Source organism: Centroberyx gerrardi, chromosome 7, assembly GCF_048128805.1.
Source record: "Centroberyx gerrardi isolate f3 chromosome 7, fCenGer3.hap1.cur.20231027, whole genome shotgun sequence".
NCBI classification, from domain to species: Eukaryota; Metazoa; Chordata; class Actinopteri; order Beryciformes; family Berycidae; genus Centroberyx; species Centroberyx gerrardi.
In genome coordinates, this window is record NC_136003.1 from 6,302,046 (window position 1) to 6,319,788 (window position 17,743).

Below are 17,743 nucleotides of genomic sequence, written 5' to 3' on the forward strand. Positions count from 1 at the left end.
AATCAGTGGGCAAATTTAGGCTATCTTGGTGCATAAAATCTGCATCCCCAACATTCCCTCTCTCTGTCAACACACACACACACTGACTGACAGACACACCAGACACATAGTAACACTCTCTCGCTTTCTCTCTCTCTCTCGCTCTCTCTCTCTCTCTCTCTCTCTCTCTCTCTCTCTCTCTCTCTCTCACACACACACACACACACGCACACACGCACGGACGCGCTCCCAGATCCGCAGACTCCTCCCCCCTCCCTCTCCCTCTCCCTGTCCTCCTCTCCCTCTCCTCCTCCTGTCAGTTGGCCCTGTGACTCCTGGTCGGGACGGTAGCTATAACAGTAGCCTACCGAGCGGGGAGCGGCGTTGGATGGGGAGGCACAGCGGCAGCGGCAGCAGCAGCAGCAGCAGCAGCAGCAGTCGGGCGCACCGACCGAAGCATGTTCCAGCGCAGCCATGACTTGCTCGGCGTCAGACAGCGAGAAGATCGTGATTAACTGCGGCGGGATCCGGCACGAGACCTACCGGAGCACCCTGAAGACGCTGCCGGGGACGCGCCTGTCCTGGCTGACCGAGCCCGACGCCTTCAGCAACTTCGACTACGACCCCAAGTCCGACGAGTTCTTCTTCGACCGCCACCCGGCCACCTTCGCCTTCATCCTCAACTACTACCGCACCGGCAAGCTCCACTGCCCCAACGATGTGTGCGGGCCGCTCTTCGAGGAGGAGCTCGCCTTCTGGGGCATCGACGAGACGGACGTGGAGGCGTGCTGCTGGATGAACTACCGGCAGCACCGCGACGCCGAGGAGGCGCTGGACAGCTTCGAGACCCCCGAGCCGGACGTGCCCGAGGATGACCCGGCGCTCACCGGCGGCGCGGACGGCGACCTGAAGCGGCTGTGCATGCAGGAGGACGGCCGCAGGGCGACGCGGTGGGAGGTGTGGCAGCCGTTCGTCTGGGCGCTGTTCGAGGACCCCTACTCCTCCAAATACGCCCGGGTGAGTTCTCCTTCTCTTCTCTTCTCTTCTCTTCTCTTCTCTTCTCGTGCCAGTCTGCCTCTGCGCATTTACCACTCATGAACTAATTTCTTTCTTTCTTTCTTTCTTTCTTTCTTTCTTTCTTTCTTTCTTTCATTTTTTAATTTTTTTCTTTCTTTGTGTCTCAGGTGCACGCACACGTACACACATACACACGTGTTTGGCACAGTTTGGCCACTGCGCATTGTTGCGCGTAAAGTTGCACTGCCACGGTTTGGGGGAATGGAGGGATGTTCAGTTTTTATTCCCTTCCCCATTCCCTTTTATTCTGTAAACTTCGTCTCAAATGTGTAGGATAGGATAAAATAGATAGATAGATAGATAGATAGATAGATAGATAGATAGATAGATAGATAGATAGTGATTGATTGGGTTGATGGATGCGGTCTCTGCGTCATTTTACTCCTTGTCCCTTTCTCCCTTATGTCTCTCAACCCCTCTCCTCATCTCTCTCTCTCTCTCGCTCTCTCTCTCTCTCCCTCTCTCGCTCCTCGTTTTTACGCATTACCTCTTGGTTATCGCTGCGTCTCTGTAGCACTGCAAAGCTCCCCTCAGCCAGCCAACCCCCTCCTCTCCTCTCTCCTTCTTCTCTCTCTCTCTCTCTCTCTCCTCCTCTCTCCTCTTTCCCACGCTCGATCAACCCGTCGCTCTGTCATGTCATTTTCCTTTTCAACCCCCCCACCTTTCCGTCGTTGTGTGTAGATCTCCGACGGCTCCTTCAGGACTCCTTGTCAGTGCGCATCAGTCCGTCCGATTAGCGCATTCTCTCTCTCTCTCTCTCTCTCTCTCTCTCTCTCTCTCTCTCTCTGTGTGTGTGTGTCTACTACTCTCCTCATCTTTCCTGTCACTCTCCCTTAAACCAGTGGATCTCAAAGTGGACGCCCAAGGGGAATTGTCTCTCCACATTCAGTGTGAACAGTTAAACAGTTACGCAATTCCACATAACATCCAAAATCACCATATGGGGGGAGGGGGTGGGTTTAGGGGGTAATGTGGCCTAATGAGTGTCTATTTGGGGGGTCCATGACATTAACACATTTACACATTTGAGAACCCTTGCCTTTTAAACAGTTTCTGAGTTTTATAAGAGGTACAGCTTCCCAATCACCTCCATTCATCTGGCATGCCTTTCCTATCAAGGTCTCTCTCTCTCTCTCTCTCTCTCCTCTCTCTCTCTCTCTCTCTCTCTCTCTCTCTCTCTCTCTCTCTCCATGTTTGTAGCCTACATAGTGTTGGGTTGGTCAGAGTTTAGCACGGTGTGTAAATACAGTCGGAAAGGGGGGGGGGGGGCTCCTGTCTGCTTTTTCGCTGTAAAGGACAAAAAAAGTGACCTTGTCTAACGTCCCATTGTTTGTTAGAGATGAAGTTTTTGGACAGGCAGTTGTCCAGACATGCAAAAAATAGTTTCCCCAATGAATAAACCAGTCCAATCTCGCCTTCAGACTAAGGATCGATGATTTTGACTCTCTGTTATAAGTTTCATCTGAGACAATGAAATGCTTTGGCTGTGGGAAAGAGGGACATCTGATAAGCCTGATGCTTCTAATGAGAAAGCGACTGAGAATATTACTGTTTCTAATGGACATGCTGCTGGCTCTAATGAAGATGCGAATGGTTCCACTAAAATGCTGCAGGTTTTTTGGACTGAAAACACTACCTGTTCTGCTGCGAAGGACAGCGTTGGATGATGGAGGGCGTGATGTTTGCAGAAAAACTAGTCCCAATAGCGGCTGGAAGGCAAAAGACGGGAACGGTGAGAAAGGCAAAAGGGGAAAAAACAGCTGTTAAACAGAAAGAGTGTGAGTCTAGAGGGAATGAGGACTCTTGCCTGACAGCGGCAGTGAAATGTCTCATTGTAAAAATGTCTCCGACTTGTAAAATTAGAAGCGCCTACAGTGTGGAGAGAATCAGGCTGCTGAAAGGGGTCAAAGTTGAAGACTATTTCTCAGACAAAGATGTTTTATTTTTGGATTCTGCAATGGATAAGTAGAGGAAAAGGGGGTTTCACCGATTGAAAAAAAAAAGTACAAAAACTCAAACAAAACAGAAGAGAACGAACAAAAGAACTTTAACAATGACGATTTCCTTACTTTTAAGTTATTTTCGCTATTGTTTTTTTTTCCGCAGCTCTTCTCTTTGCCCATGAGTCATTTTAAAATAGTCACTCTAAACCTAAATGTTTGTACAGGAAACTCATAGTGAAGGTTTGAATGAGGTAGACTGGAAGAGAGTAGGGGGGTAACAGGGAAGACTCATGGTATAGTCCAAGCTGTTTTTGTACATTTTAATGTTGTTTTTATAAATGTTTATGCTCCTACTACAGGGACTGATAGAATATATATATATATTTTTGGTTTTACAGTTCACAGATTGGTCCTTTGTAATGTGTTGATGGGAAATATCAAACATAAGAGCGCAGTACTGGCATTTTAATACTTCCTTGCTCTGTGGTGTTAATTTTAAAGATGGTTTTAGGTTCTTTTGGAAGAATTTAAAAACTAAAACAACCTGATTTTAAATCTTTAAGGCAGTAGTGAGAAAGGTGGAAATCAGGCAGTTTTGTCAGCAGTATACTTTCAGTGTCACAAAGGATATTACCAGAGCTATGCACAATCTAGAGATTGATATAGTGGAACTGCAAACTTTAAGAGAGTCCACAGGAAATACAGGACATATTGAAGTCCTCAAATCAAAAAAGGGTTTCACCAGGACTCAGAGGGCTTCAGTCAGGTCCCGTTTTCAGAATGTCTCTGAGATGGATGCTCCATCTAAATTTGTCTTTGGCCTGGAGAAAAAGAATGGGTAGAGCAAGCATATTCACTCTTTACACTCTGCTACAGGACAGGAACTTACAGAGCGACAAGCAACTTGTTTCTATGCAGAGCTCTATGATATGATAGACAGGATGAGGAGCTAGACTTTTCTTGAAGTTCTGCCAAATGTCTCCGAAGGTTCCAGTGATGAGATGGGGAAATCTCTGGCATTGGAGGAACTGTATGCTGCTTTGCAAAGGTATGGACGGGAGAAAGGCCTCTGGTATTGTTGGACTTACTCTTGATTTCTGTCAGAGCTTTTGGAATGTTATTGCCACAGAACTTGAATGGATAGAACAGTCATTCCAGTTCAAATCAATGTTCCAGCATGGTCAGAGTGGCGGCCATTTTGCTGTGAACCGTTGGACTAGCTTCTGTATAAAGCGACTTACAGCAAGTCACTGAGCTGAGAGGTTTTAAAGCAAGAACCAAAGCAGCTTCTCTGTCTCCTTGCTGCCATGGATTGCTAACATGCTAATGTTGACTAGGAGCTAATGTTAGCTTTCAGTTGAGTTTTGACAGTTTGCTAACAGACTCATCTGCACAGTTCTCAAGCAAGTGTGACAGACTTTACCGTCTTAATGCCCAGATTTGTGTTGTCACCATAGCAATTAACCCTTAGTAGCCCCAAAGGGACGCTAGATGGTGTTGATTTTTACGTGCCATTACTAGCGTCCCAAAGACTTCTATACAAAACGATCTACCAAGCGCTTAATTTCTGTGGCTCAAATCCTTCCTCCTAGGCCTTAGTATCATGTAGACGTTACCATCAAAGTTCCAATAAAGGCTTTCATTTTCCCAACACACAGCTTTCTGGAGCTGGGAGCTAAAGCTAATGCTAGCCAGCTGATGACGTCGTTTCTACGCTGCTGGACGCACAGTTCCCCTAGCACCTTCAGAATAAAAGTCCTTCAGCAATATGCCAAAACCTGTGAGAGTGAAGGATTGAGCACGATACTTTACTGTCACTAGGCTATTTTTTTTTTTTATTAATCTCTCTCTCTCTCTCTCTCTCTCTCTCTCTCTCTCTCTCTCTCTCTCTCATCACTGAGCGGCTGCTTTATTAATGATCCCGTACGTCTCTGAAAATGTCATAAACAGAAATAAAGTTCTCTGAGGTTCTTGTATGTGTTAGACTCCTATACTGTCTGATATGTCATGTTGGAGCTGGAGCGTCACTTAAACCAATAGCCTGGTGTGCTTGTGTGTGTATCCGCGTGTGCATATGTTCATATGACAAGAAGCAAGGGTTTATGGGAAATGTGGTCTTTAATTTTGAGAAACACTTGCACTTACAATACCGTTACCTACCATATGGTCTCAGTTGTTTTGACAGTAATTCTATTAAGGTATCCCAATTAATTTGACAATATTGATGCTGAAAAGTGCCACACGTAGGATTTTTTTAAATTGCTGGCCTCTTGTGGGATCCAAGAAAAAAAATGAAAATGACACGCATACCACTGCGTTTTCTATTGTGGTGCAGGGAATTAGTCACTTTAGAGTTCCAAGTCCATAGAAAACACACAAGGTCACCGCTGCATCTACTTTTATTACTTTTTTGTTGACGTTTCAGTCACAAGGCCTCGCTCTGGACATACAGTATGTCGCCGTTTTTTGGAGAAATTACTTTTCTCTCTGCACTTGTGATATCCACACCTGCACTTAAATACACCTGGGCTCACACACACACACACACACACACACACACACACAGACACACACACACACACACACAGACACACACACATACACATACACAAAAACGCATGCATAAATGAATCAAGGGTGTGCAGTCAGAAGGGCGTAATTGGCATTTTAGGCAAAAATTTGATCTATATAATAGTAAAGGCTCTTTATTGGTGTATTTATGTGATGATGTTATCATTATCAAATGATATTTACAGCTGTTGATCAAAGTTAGGTTCGCTTTTTTTTTTTTTTTTTTGGCTCTCCTGAAGTGGGTTTGAGCTCAAGCAGTTGTGCGTTGAGGGCGTCAAAAGGCATCTGGAATAGTATAAAGTATAGTATAATAGAGTATTTTGCTTCCTTAGATTCTGATTTTCCCCTTAAATTATCCCAACCCCGATTTAATCTCCCTCTGACTACCCTCTCTTTCTATTCCTCTCTCCCATTTTCACAATCTCCCCCTTTCTTCCTCTGTCTCTTGCACTCGTTTGCTCTTTCTATTTCTCTCGCCTTACCTTTCCACATCTCCCCCCTTATCCCTCCATTTCTCTAGCTCTGTACTCATTTTCACAACATGACATTTCTTTCCCTCTCTTCTCTCTCTTGTTTTTTCCTCTTGTCACCATCTCCCACTGGCTCTTTCTCTTTCCCTCTTCTCTCTCTCTGGCTCGTTCTCTCATTCACACTCATTTTCTCTCTCCGTTAACCTCTTTCTCTTCGTCCCCCCCCACTGTTTTTCCGATCTCACCTCCACCTTTCACCCGTGTCTCCCTCAGCCTTTCCTCTGGTTAATTGTCTCTAAAAATCCATGGCCATTTCCAGAGCCAGAGGCGCGCGCTGACCTGGATTATTGTGTGTTAAGGTGTATTTTCTGTCTACTCCGTTACACGCAGAGACGGCGTATTGACTCAGTTGCTCTCTGTGAGTTAGGATGGAGACACACACACACACACACACACACACACATACACATTGACATGCAAGCACATAGGCAAAAGCACACATATATGCATGAGTACACACTGGCAAGTGCACAAATGCCTATACACACATAGGCAAGCATGAACATATGCACACACGCAAAAGTGTAGACACAAGAAGATACACACAGACACACACACACACACAAATACACACACAAGGGATAACATGAAGGTATTCTCTCTCAACAAGAATCAGGTTTATGACTCTGAATCTGTCTGTTTAATTAAAAAAAAAAATTCCCCACTGTTTTGCTGTGTTGTGGAGTTTTAAAATGCAAGCAGGACTTTGAGCAGAAGCGCCAACCGCTTGCTTGTGAGAGATCGAAAATGAGTGGTTTAGTTCATTTGCACAGTTATAAAACATAGAAAGATGGGGAAAAAATGGCAATTTTGTGCAGGCGAGATGAAAAACCCCAAGGAGGTTATAACACATCTCGCCTTACGAACAAAAGAAGCAAACAAACAACAAAAAAGCGTAGTGGTAAAAGTGGAAAATGGTGAATCAACAACAAAATGGATAAAAAAAGGGAAATAAAATCGATGGAAATGGTGCGGATGCATAAAATAAACTCATTGGGGAACTTTCCATTAACTGATAGGGAGTCACTAGAGTTCACTGAAGCGCCATCCTTGTGCCTTGGCATAAGTTGTAGTCAGCATAGTCCAGAAGTCACACCTTTTATGTATTGGCTACAAGGCTGTATTGCTCCTCTGTTTTTAGTTCATGAAAGCTTTTACGTTTGCTGTTCTAAACACTCGGTGTCTGGTACCTCTTTCCTGGGAAAAATCCTCTGCTGCAACAGGAGGTGATGCGTTTCCGGGCCCATTCGGAGAAACTGTAAGACCTGGCTAGAAAGAAAATGAAATAGCGGCCAAACGAACGATCGAAGCGGACGAAGGGCAAATAAAGCAAAAATATTGAGTGTGGGGTGGGGGAGCATCCGTATGACAGCTGAGGTGACTTTGAAAGTGTTGCAGTCAATAGTTTCGGTGCCAGCAGGGTGACATAAAGATAGGCTGGGGGGTAGAGGGGAGTTAGGGGGGGGGGGACCGGACAGCGCAGCAGAGCCCAGGTAGGCCAGCGAGGTCAGGCAGCCAGCTTTGGTTTTAGCTGATTAGCTCTGTAGGGAACAGCGGTGGCAAAGCTCCTCGTCCCTGCCAACGTCTTCCAGCCAAAGACAGCAGCAGCTCCAGGGCAATGCCATATGTCAGGAAATGTTGGATGTTTAAAAAAATTAACGTTACACGTGCTGTACTGCAACGCATTCTGCAGAAGACAAGGAGTTGCTCATATAGGCTATATATACTATACTCTACTATACTCTACTGTACTCTACTCTACTGTACTGTACTGTACTGTACTGTACTGTACTGTACTATACTATACTATGCTATACTATACTGTACCGTACTATATTATACTATACTATACTGTACTATACTGCATTATACTATACTATACACTCTACTGTACTATACTGTACTATACTGCATTATACTATATTATACTATACTATACTGTACAATACTGTACCGTACTATAGTATACTATACTATACTATACATTCTACTGTGCTATACTGTACTATACTGCATTATACTATACTATACTATACATTCTACTGTGCTATACTGTACTATACTGCATTATACTATACTATACTGTACTGTACTGTACTGTACTATACTGTATCCTACTGTATTATACTATACTATACTATACTATACTGCATTATACTATACTATACTATATTATATTATACTATACTATACTATACTATACCGTACTGTACTGTACTGTACTGTACTGTACTGTACTGTACTGTACTATACTATTATGGGCCAAAAAATAGCTTAGCAGACTGGACGTTAGTCACTTGACATGACTTTAGTAGAATAGAATAGAATAGAATAGAATCAAGAGAGAGAGGAATTTATCTGAAAGAAGCCAAGGCACTCCAAAATTCTCTGGCTGAATTTATTTCACACACAAAATATGTCACTTTCTCTATCTGTCCTTGACATGACAAAACAGTGCATAAATAATATTTTTCTATTCTATTCTATTCTATTCTATTCAGTCTGTGCTATCTTTCTTTCTTTCTTTCTTTCTTTCTTTCCTTCTTCCCTCTCTTATCCTCTTCTCTTCTACTGTAGTCAGTGTGTGTGTGTGTGTGTGTGTGTGTGTGTGTGTGTTGAGGGGGCGTTTAAGACGGTGTGTACCCCCCCCTCCACCCCCTTTTTCTACCCGTCATCACCGCTGACAAGTCGGGCTGCTTTATTACCACGGTTGCAGGGCTGGAGTGCCGGATTGCTTATTATCGCTTTTCAGCCTCTCCTCCCCCCTCCCCCTCTTTCTCTCCATCCATTCCTCCACTCTATCCCTCCCTCTCTCCATCCCTCCTCTACCCCCACTCCCCTCTCCTCCCCTCCCCTCCCCCCTCCCCCCCTTCTCTAGTTCTCTGGTTGTGCTATAGCGTAACACTGCAGTGCCCATAGTAGCTGACTGCGCTCTAGTCTCTGCTCTGCTGCAGAGAGGGAGGGAGAGAAACAGAGAGAGAGAGAGAGCGAGAGAGAGAGAGAGGAGAGAGAGAGAGACATGAGGTGGAAGAGAAAAGGAGATGATGAGATCTCGGGGGGTGTTTTGGGCAATGAATTGAGTAAGAAACCATAGAAGAAGTATAGTATGGGGGGGTGGGGGGGTGTCACTTCAACCCCCCCCCCTCCACTTTTTCTCCTGCCCCTTTTTTTTTTCTGCTTAGCTCCGCAGGCCGTGATGCTCGTATCCGTTTATCGATCAGCCCGTACGTCTCCTTCGGCTCATTCAGGCGGACGTCTCCGCTGAATGGTGTTCCTTTGTAAGCGAAACCCCCCCTCACACACACACACACACACACACACACACACACAAGCGCTCTCACACACACATTCTTCCTCCTTCCCCTCTCTCTCTCTCTCTCTCTCCTTCCTCCTTTTACGCAGCAGGGTGTGATGGCAATTCCCAATCCCTCAAGGAGAGAAACAAATACCGACACAATGGCACACACACACACGCAGCCACACACACACACCAAAGTCCATTGTGACTCTATTAATGTCATTTCTGACCTCATTTTCAGGTTGGTAAGAGCTGTTTTGGCGCATGTGGGTTATTTGGGTTTATCATGTTGTTATGCCATATGCTGGAGTGTAATAATACCTCTACAGCAAGCCAAAACAATGGAAAACAGGTTATAAAATTTAATGGTACACAATTTCGTGCTCTCTCTCTCTTTCTCTCTTTCTCTCTCTCTCCTTTTTCAACAGCTTTCTTCCTGCTTTTAGACCCCTAAGAGAGAGATTGAATAAGAGAGGGGTCTCTCTTATTCAATCTCTCTCTCTCTCCCTCTCCCCCTCCCTCTCTGGTGGTTTCGTTGCGCTATAGGCTATATATCCACCAGGGTCCCCTTCCCCCTCTGAGCTTTTCAGGATAATGCTGCGACAGAGCTTTCTTTCTCTTGTGTGTCGCCCATCGCAGGAGAGAGAGAGAGAGAGAGAGAGGCAGAGAGAGAGAGAGAGGAGGGTGAAAGAAAGAGGAGAGGGTGCAGAGAGAGAAAGAGTGAAACCATATATTTGATGACATGTCAGAAATAAAGCGTTTAACCTCTGAGCGAGCTCCCCACTGTCCTCACGCCTCGCTCGGGGTCAATGACATAGTCAACACACACTCACACACACACACACACACACACATACACACACATACACACACACACACGCTCAGTAGCAACTAACTGAGCAGAGATAATGGCTTGTAAGCCCCTAGCCCCATATACTATATATATACAGCACATAAGCACGCACACACACACACACACACACACACACACACACAGTAGATTACTGCAGAGTTATTTACTGTGACATACTGTGACATAGTGTAACAGTAGGGAAGGGAATACAATGGAGCCCCCAATATTTTAATGTGTATCTTTACACTCTATAAAGTAAAGAGACTTCAAGTAAACCTTTAAGACCCCATGAAACGGCATCTTTACTTCCTTGATTTGATGTATTTCCTGTTCAAACAGGATGTTGGGGCGGGACATAACGTAGTGAGGGATCATTCAAAAGTCTAAACCAATGGAATATCAGTCGAGTAGAGAAAGGCAGTTTTATTTGATGGGAGGGGTGGAGGGGCAGGATTGTTCAAAGATCTGTGATGGTTTTATTGGTTGGAATTTATATTTACGCCTACTGGTGCAGCATGAGGTCACCATTAAAGATACTCTGTTTTCCGGGAAGTAAAGGTAATGGGAGTTCATTCCATGGGGACTTTAAGGAGTTTGCAACCACAGGGGAATCCCCAGATGGCAGAGTGAAGGACCTCTTCATGCAGGGTTCCCTAATGCTGACGGTGCTTCCATAAACCTCTAACATATGGGGTACTCCAAGAAAACCATTAGGGATATTTCTTCAAGTTACCCTCAAGTGCTGTTTGGTTCCCTTTGGATCTCAACACTAAAGAAATCCATCTCGATACTTGTGTCCTTGTGGAGAATGTTCGTCCCAAGTTTTCATCGCAAGAACTGATTTCTCAAGAGTGCGAGGAAAGAGAACACATCTTTACAATTGGAGATGAGTTGTGTGCTTGAGGTTGCACCATCCCACAGACACACCGGGCTTCATTTCCCAGCTGTTTTAACCATCTATGTACATGTAGACCATAGCACTTTTTGTTTGTGCTAGCTAGTTTGGATGTGACAAATCGTTTTTGGAATGAATCTTGGGGCTTCCCATTCATCCAAGTCACCATCCGATGCATCCACTGTTGGCAAGCAAACTTCAGGGATCTTTATCCATCCTTCACCCTTAGTGTTTTTTTGCCTTGGAATTGTACTTCAGCCATCGGGTATTAAATCAGACACATCATGGAGGACACAAAAACAAGAATGCATATTGACAAAAACCTTTTGGCGCAATCGTCTCAAGGCTTTATAATCCTTATTTAACCTACCTTGTCCCCTTCATCTACATCTCTCCCTCATGACTGAAGTAGATTTACGTAGATTTCGTGAAATCAAAAAGGGAACGTACTTGACCAGGATTCGCCCGGTCACTTGATTTCCATGAAGCAGCACATGTTTTGAATATTTTCTACAGGAAATCTAGAAGGAAAAGTTGGGATCTGCTCAACAGCTGTTATGTGTGCTACGCTGTACCCTGCTTGCCCTATCAGTGTTAATAGCACCATATGCTCTGCTCAAGGTGCCTGTTAGCACATAACAACAACAACCCGCGGCTCACACACACACACACACACACACACAAAGACAACAGCACTCGCATACACATTCACATGCACGCATATGCATATACACCCTCACACGCGTTCTCATTTGCCATGGTTGAGCAGGTGCTTAATGGTCTCCAGTAGAATTAAGCTGCCACCATCAAAAGCAGCCCAAAATATTACCTCTATATTGCACACAGCCTGTAGGTGCTTAAATTAAACCTGACAACAGCAGCGCACTTCCTATTCACACTCACTTATTATTAACTTATAGGACAAAATATAGGCCGACTATTAGCTCATAGCCTAGCAAAGATCCACCGTCTACCGTAAGCAAAATTCAGGGGAGATCACAACAACCGAAGAGCATAGGGATACAGAAAAAGTACACTAAAAATAAAACGGTTGCTGGAGGCTCCTGTAGGGATTCTCCGTAATGCAACACAAGCAGAACCCCTTGATGTTCCTTCAGGAGGCTGACTTGAGCCAAAAGTTCAAGTCCTCAATGGATTCTATTGAATACATTGTTACACATGGAACCCTTTAAGAGCGCCTAATATTTCTTAAAAGTCTTCAAGGAAACCTTAAGGAGTTCTTCAGATAGTAGGTCGAGCGAAGAACCTATTTTCTGACGGATTCCTGATCACTGACGCTACTTTCGCAATGCTCTAACATATGGACGTTCATCGAGAAATCCATTAAGGATATTTCTTGAAGTGAGTTACTCTAAGGTGCTCTTTGGTTTCCTTTGGAACCTTGAAGAATGCCTAATTTTTAGGGTGTAAGTCTAGTCCCTAGTCGCTCACAATACATGAATACTCAAAATGTGCTGAGCAACTGAGCAACCCATTGCTGAGATCGCTAGGTTTCAGCTAGTAGAGCTGTAATATGAAAAATAAAATGGTTTACATGGGGTATTTTTTCCCCCAGTGGTGCTGTCCAACGCTGAAACGGCTAATGTGGGTCGCTGGCACGGACTAGTGACACTGTAATAGAAGCATTGCTCGAGGTGAGGTAGTGCTGAATCAACTTCAAAAACGTAATTTTAATTTGGGAGCGCTTGTTTGCTGGCGCTTTCCACTGCTGAAACAGCTGCTGAAACAGAGGAGTTGTCCAGCGCTGAAGTGCTGAAATAGCGTCCGAATCACATTTTCGTTTTATTACATGTATTTTTTGACACCCTTTTTGAGATGGAATGTTGCTTTGTTTGGGGTGCTCGACAAAATTTCCTAGAAACTACAACCTCATCTCAAACTCTCATCTTAATAAACATTGGCCCTGTCTGAAATTTGCTGGGCGGATAGGTTTGTCAGCACGCTCAGCATCCTACCTCGTTGAAATTGAATCGCAGTGATGAGGTGTTGCTTGGCTTGTCATGTTATTGTTGTCATCCACTCCTATATAGCTATGCTGGTGTGGTCGCCACTGTATTTGATATGGCCCCCATGGCTACTTCTCATATCAGTTTTCAACCATCTAGCTTCAATGGTTGTTTGCCTGGTTGGAAAAGTCGTTGGTCGTAAAGAATGTAGGTCCCCAGACCTTCATCCTCTAAAAACTGTTGGATGCTGTTTACTCTTTCTTTCTTTTTCTTTCTTTCTTTCTTTCTTTCTTTCTTTCTTTCTTTCTTTCTTTCTTTCACTCTCTCTCTCTTTCGTTATCCCAATCAGTCACTGTAATCGCCCAGCACAAATGTACAGGAGTTTGTCTTTGTGACATTGGTGCAGACACATTGACAAATTACAGTTGCATGGTTAATGAGAGCAGCAAAGATCATTCTCCTCTAGCTGCATTTGATAATCCTTTAACCTGCCTGACCTCAAAAGAAAGACATGATCCTCATTATCTTACCCCTGTTTTGTTCTCCCTTGCATCTTTTTTAAACGGGCTACTTGCAACGTTCAAGAACACTGACTTAGTCCACTGTGTTTAAGTGGCCCTGGATGAGAGCGTCAGCTAAGAAACGACAGTGTAAATGTGTGGGCAATATGGTGGTATTTTTTCAACAGTGAAAAAAAATCTGTCACCATATGGCCTACATATGCAAAATCACATGTTAAATAATTGCTTTGAACTGCATGGTAATGTTTAGATGTATATGTGAAACAAAACTCTGAAATTGTTAAAGAATCTTGTTTTCCTCATTTTAGCAGTTTTCTAAATAAAATGTGCTTGTTATCATCAGGAAGGACGATAACAGAATTGTGTATCATGATATCAACGAGATATGATTCCACTGAAAGACGATAAACGATAATATTGAATCATTGCCCAGCCCCAGCCCCAGCACCCAGCCCTTTGGAATGAGAATAGTGAGTTGAGAGGTCAAAAACCAAATCCTGAACTTGGCTCAGACAGAATCAGTTCATGTTACATCGCTTCATTACATCATTTTGCTGGGTTCAGTCCTCGGGACTCGGAGGGGATTCAAACTTTCCCTTGTTAATACCGTCTTCCACTCACTTTCTCTCGCTATCTACATTTCTCTCTCACTTTCTCTTTCTCTCACACAATCTATCTACATTCCTCAATCTCTCTCTTTCCCCTTCTGTGTGTCGAGACTTTGCTGAATCTCCAGCCAGCAGCTTGTTTCATGCTTTTCTACCCAAACGGGACGAACTGCCCTACTAGTCCGGAAGCTTTATCTCTCGCTTTCCTGTCATTTGTTGGCAAACAAACAAGCGGTGACCAGGGTGACCCACTGAAAAGAGGAGAAACGCTGAAAATAACCTCTAGCAGGTACGAGGAACACAGTAGTAGGTAATCATAGCCTACTTTAAAAGTGTACAGGAGTGTACAGGACAGACACACACACACACACACCAATCACTTTTTGACACCCACATCGACACAAGGAATACAGCAATATAACCAAAAGGGTATAATCAGAAATTTTGCATACATATGACAGGCAAAGCACTGCTCACCTATCTCACACACACACACACACACTGCGGCCGGCTGCCTTTATTTATTCATGACAAACATGACATTTGAAGAGCTTCCTCTGGGGAGGTATTGACCCAGGAAAACCTTTCATTCTCCTTTGGCCAAACCCACAGTATCGCTTTAACACTCACTACAAGCCCCTATATGAGGCATACAGACCACATCATAGAGCTGCAATGCATAGAAAGGGCATTCTCCATTGAAATCCACAGTCATTGGTGCAATCAAGTCTTCCAGCCACACAGGAAACCGCACTCATTTTCACTACCATGATACAAGTGTCCTTTCTTTTTTCGTTCTTATTCTACAGGGCAAATTGTGTAGTCCAGTTACTCTGTTGTTCCCTTGTTCTGTGCTATGAAAACGCGCCATAAGCCGGATTTAATTGCCGTAAGCTTAGGATTTTCCAAACAATTTCTCCTTGGGGGGACGTTGGGGACAACAGTGCAACAGGGAGCAGACATAAAAATGCCGCTTTTACAATGGCTACATGAATGGCAGTGAACTGAAAAAGAAATGTGCACAAACCCTCGAATGCGCCAAATAGTGAACGACCCACCGTCTCACTTCATCTCTCTGAATCTCTCTCCCTCTCCCTCTTTTTCAAATAGCCGAAAACCCATTTGAGGATCCCTCTCCCTCCCTCCGTCCTTCCCTCCTTTCTTTCCCTCTAAATATAGTAAGGAGCATTGAGAGAGAGAGACAGAGTGCATCTCCCTCTCCCCCTCCTCATCTTCTTCTTCTTCCCTCCCTCGTTTCGACACGCACACCTCTTCCCCTCGGTGGCGGTGGGGATGTTACTGCACCGCCGATACACACGCTCGTGGAGAACGAGCCCCCTTGGTGCGCTCACACACACACACACACACACGCTCTTTCCCTCTCTCTGCAGGCATGCCAGTCGATCCGAACCAGCCACATTAGCTTCCATTTCAGCGATGGATGCAGCCCCTCCTCACACATACACACACACACCTTGCTTCCTTCCCCCTTTACCGGTACTGGCTCTTTCCAGGAGGTGGCGGAGGGTTTGGTGTCGGCTTCCCTGCGGCGGTGTTCGTTGTGGCGCTCTGCGGGGGGCGCTGTAGCAAACAGCAGGAGAACAGGAGCTGTCAGGGCTCGGGGTTGTTTGGAGCCACTTCAAAGAAATGAAAAAGCCAGTTATTGGGGAATATATAAAGAATTCGGAAAAATAAAGTGATGCCCTACTCTTCCAAAATGATTAATAGCACAAAATGAAAACAAAATATGGTCATTTTTAAAGGATAGTAGGCAAAATGTTGGCTGACAAAATGATAATTAGCCAGTTGGCTAACACTGGCACATTTACCAATCAATTAATATGCACTGTCCCTGTTGAAAAATAAATAAATAAATGAAATGAAAATGAATGAAATAACACTTAAACACACTGAATCCATTTTTTGAGATATTGAATGTTGAACAGGGAATGATTTTTGGAAAAAGAATAGCATTTTGGAATTAAAATCTTTGTATAGTTTGTATAGTCTCTGTTTTAATTATATTATATTATATTATATTATAATTATATTAGGTGGAGTTATGTGGTTTGCTGACAACATTTTGTGAACTGATGTAACTTCATTGCTAGCAGACAAGGGGTAGTTTAGTTACCATAAACGTATTTTTAGTTAACATTAAAACAAGATTTGATATGGCTCCTAGGCCTAAAAGAAGTATGCTAGGAAAATAAATAAACCCCTCTTACCTAATACACAAAAAATGAGCTAGTTAATTGGTAAACAGTGAAATGAAAGCCATACAAAAGCCCTTGTAATAAAGCAAAAAATGCCTTTTCTATCTTCTCTAGTTCTATAGTCCAGGCTATTGAACCCAGCCTGGAGGGGAATCCATCGGCACCCGATCCATTTGTTCCCAGAAACATGACCGTCTGCGAGGTGATCTTTAAGCTGAGGACATTACCTTTGAAGGCCGAGTTTGTTTTAGTTAATGAGATTAACCCCGCTGTGACCCACAGTGGAATTCAGCTCAATTCAAACCTTTATCTTCCGGTGAGGATTGGTTTGCAGACAGGGTTTACAATGTAGAAATACACCGTAGTGACACATTATTAACAAAACTACACAATAAAAACACCTAACAAATCATAATAATGTATACCAAATATCACTTGATAAGACCAGCCAGGGAAGATGTAGTGCAATAAAAAGTTGCCCATTACTAAACAACAAGCAAAAAGTGGGAGTAATAGTAATACCCCACTTGTTGAGACAAAGCAAAACAGGATATTTTTCAATTGTTGCTTGAGTTTGACTGAGATGCATAATATAGTACCATGATATGAGACATTTTACTATTATTACTACTATTTCTTTACTGTGATTATTGGTTCAGCAGTGATACAACTAGGTTCGGGTGACCAGACGTCCCCGTTCTCCAGGGACAGTCCCCACATTTGATGCTTTGTCACCAGCTGGTGCTGTCCCCGGATTTCCCCCTCTTTGGATGACATTACTATTACCAGGGGAAGTCTGCTGATTGTCACTTTTACCTCAGGACCACTGGGATTTTGTCCTGTCCGGCGGTACTAGAAATGACAGAGGATGTGGGAGTTCGCTGAACCACACATGTCCCCGCATTTGCAGGTACAAAGTGCAGTGTTGGCAGAGATTTAGTGGAGGGTTAACCCCCATAAACCCATGCTTTTATTATAGTTTACCCACAATGAATGCTTTTCTGAAAGTTTTATTTTTGTCCATATTGGTGGTTGTTTGCCTTTTGATGGTCAGGGTTAGGGTTACCTTCCTTTTTCCTTTTGCATCACCGAATACACCGAATCACAGTAAAGAACGCACTCGCAGGTAATATGGCTTTTATTCTACGCTTATCAATGCCTTTGTACAGTCTAAAAAGCTTTCTTCAATGTAGTATACAGTACATACATGACAATAATAAAACAAACAGGAGAAAGCAAGAAAGATCGCTAACTAGCTTGCTAACTAGGTACAGCAACTAGGTAC

At 43.8% G+C, this 17,743-nt stretch overlaps 1 protein-coding gene across 3 annotated transcripts in view; it reads left to right on the top strand.

The window, feature by feature from the left end:
- The first annotated feature begins 367 nt into the window (after positions 1 to 367).
- Positions 368 to 17,743, top strand: part of LOC139911914 (voltage-gated potassium channel KCNC1-like) — a 73,003-nt gene continuing 55,627 nt past the window's right edge. For 2 of the 3 annotated variants that reach the window (XM_071899533.1, XM_071899534.1), the window contains exon 1: positions 454 to 996. In XM_071899533.1, the coding sequence (XP_071755634.1) occupies positions 454 to 996 (543 nt within the window). Of the gene's footprint in view, positions 396 to 453; positions 997 to 17,743 lie in introns of those variants that run through there. The other variant, XM_071899531.1, reaches the window with a different exon arrangement.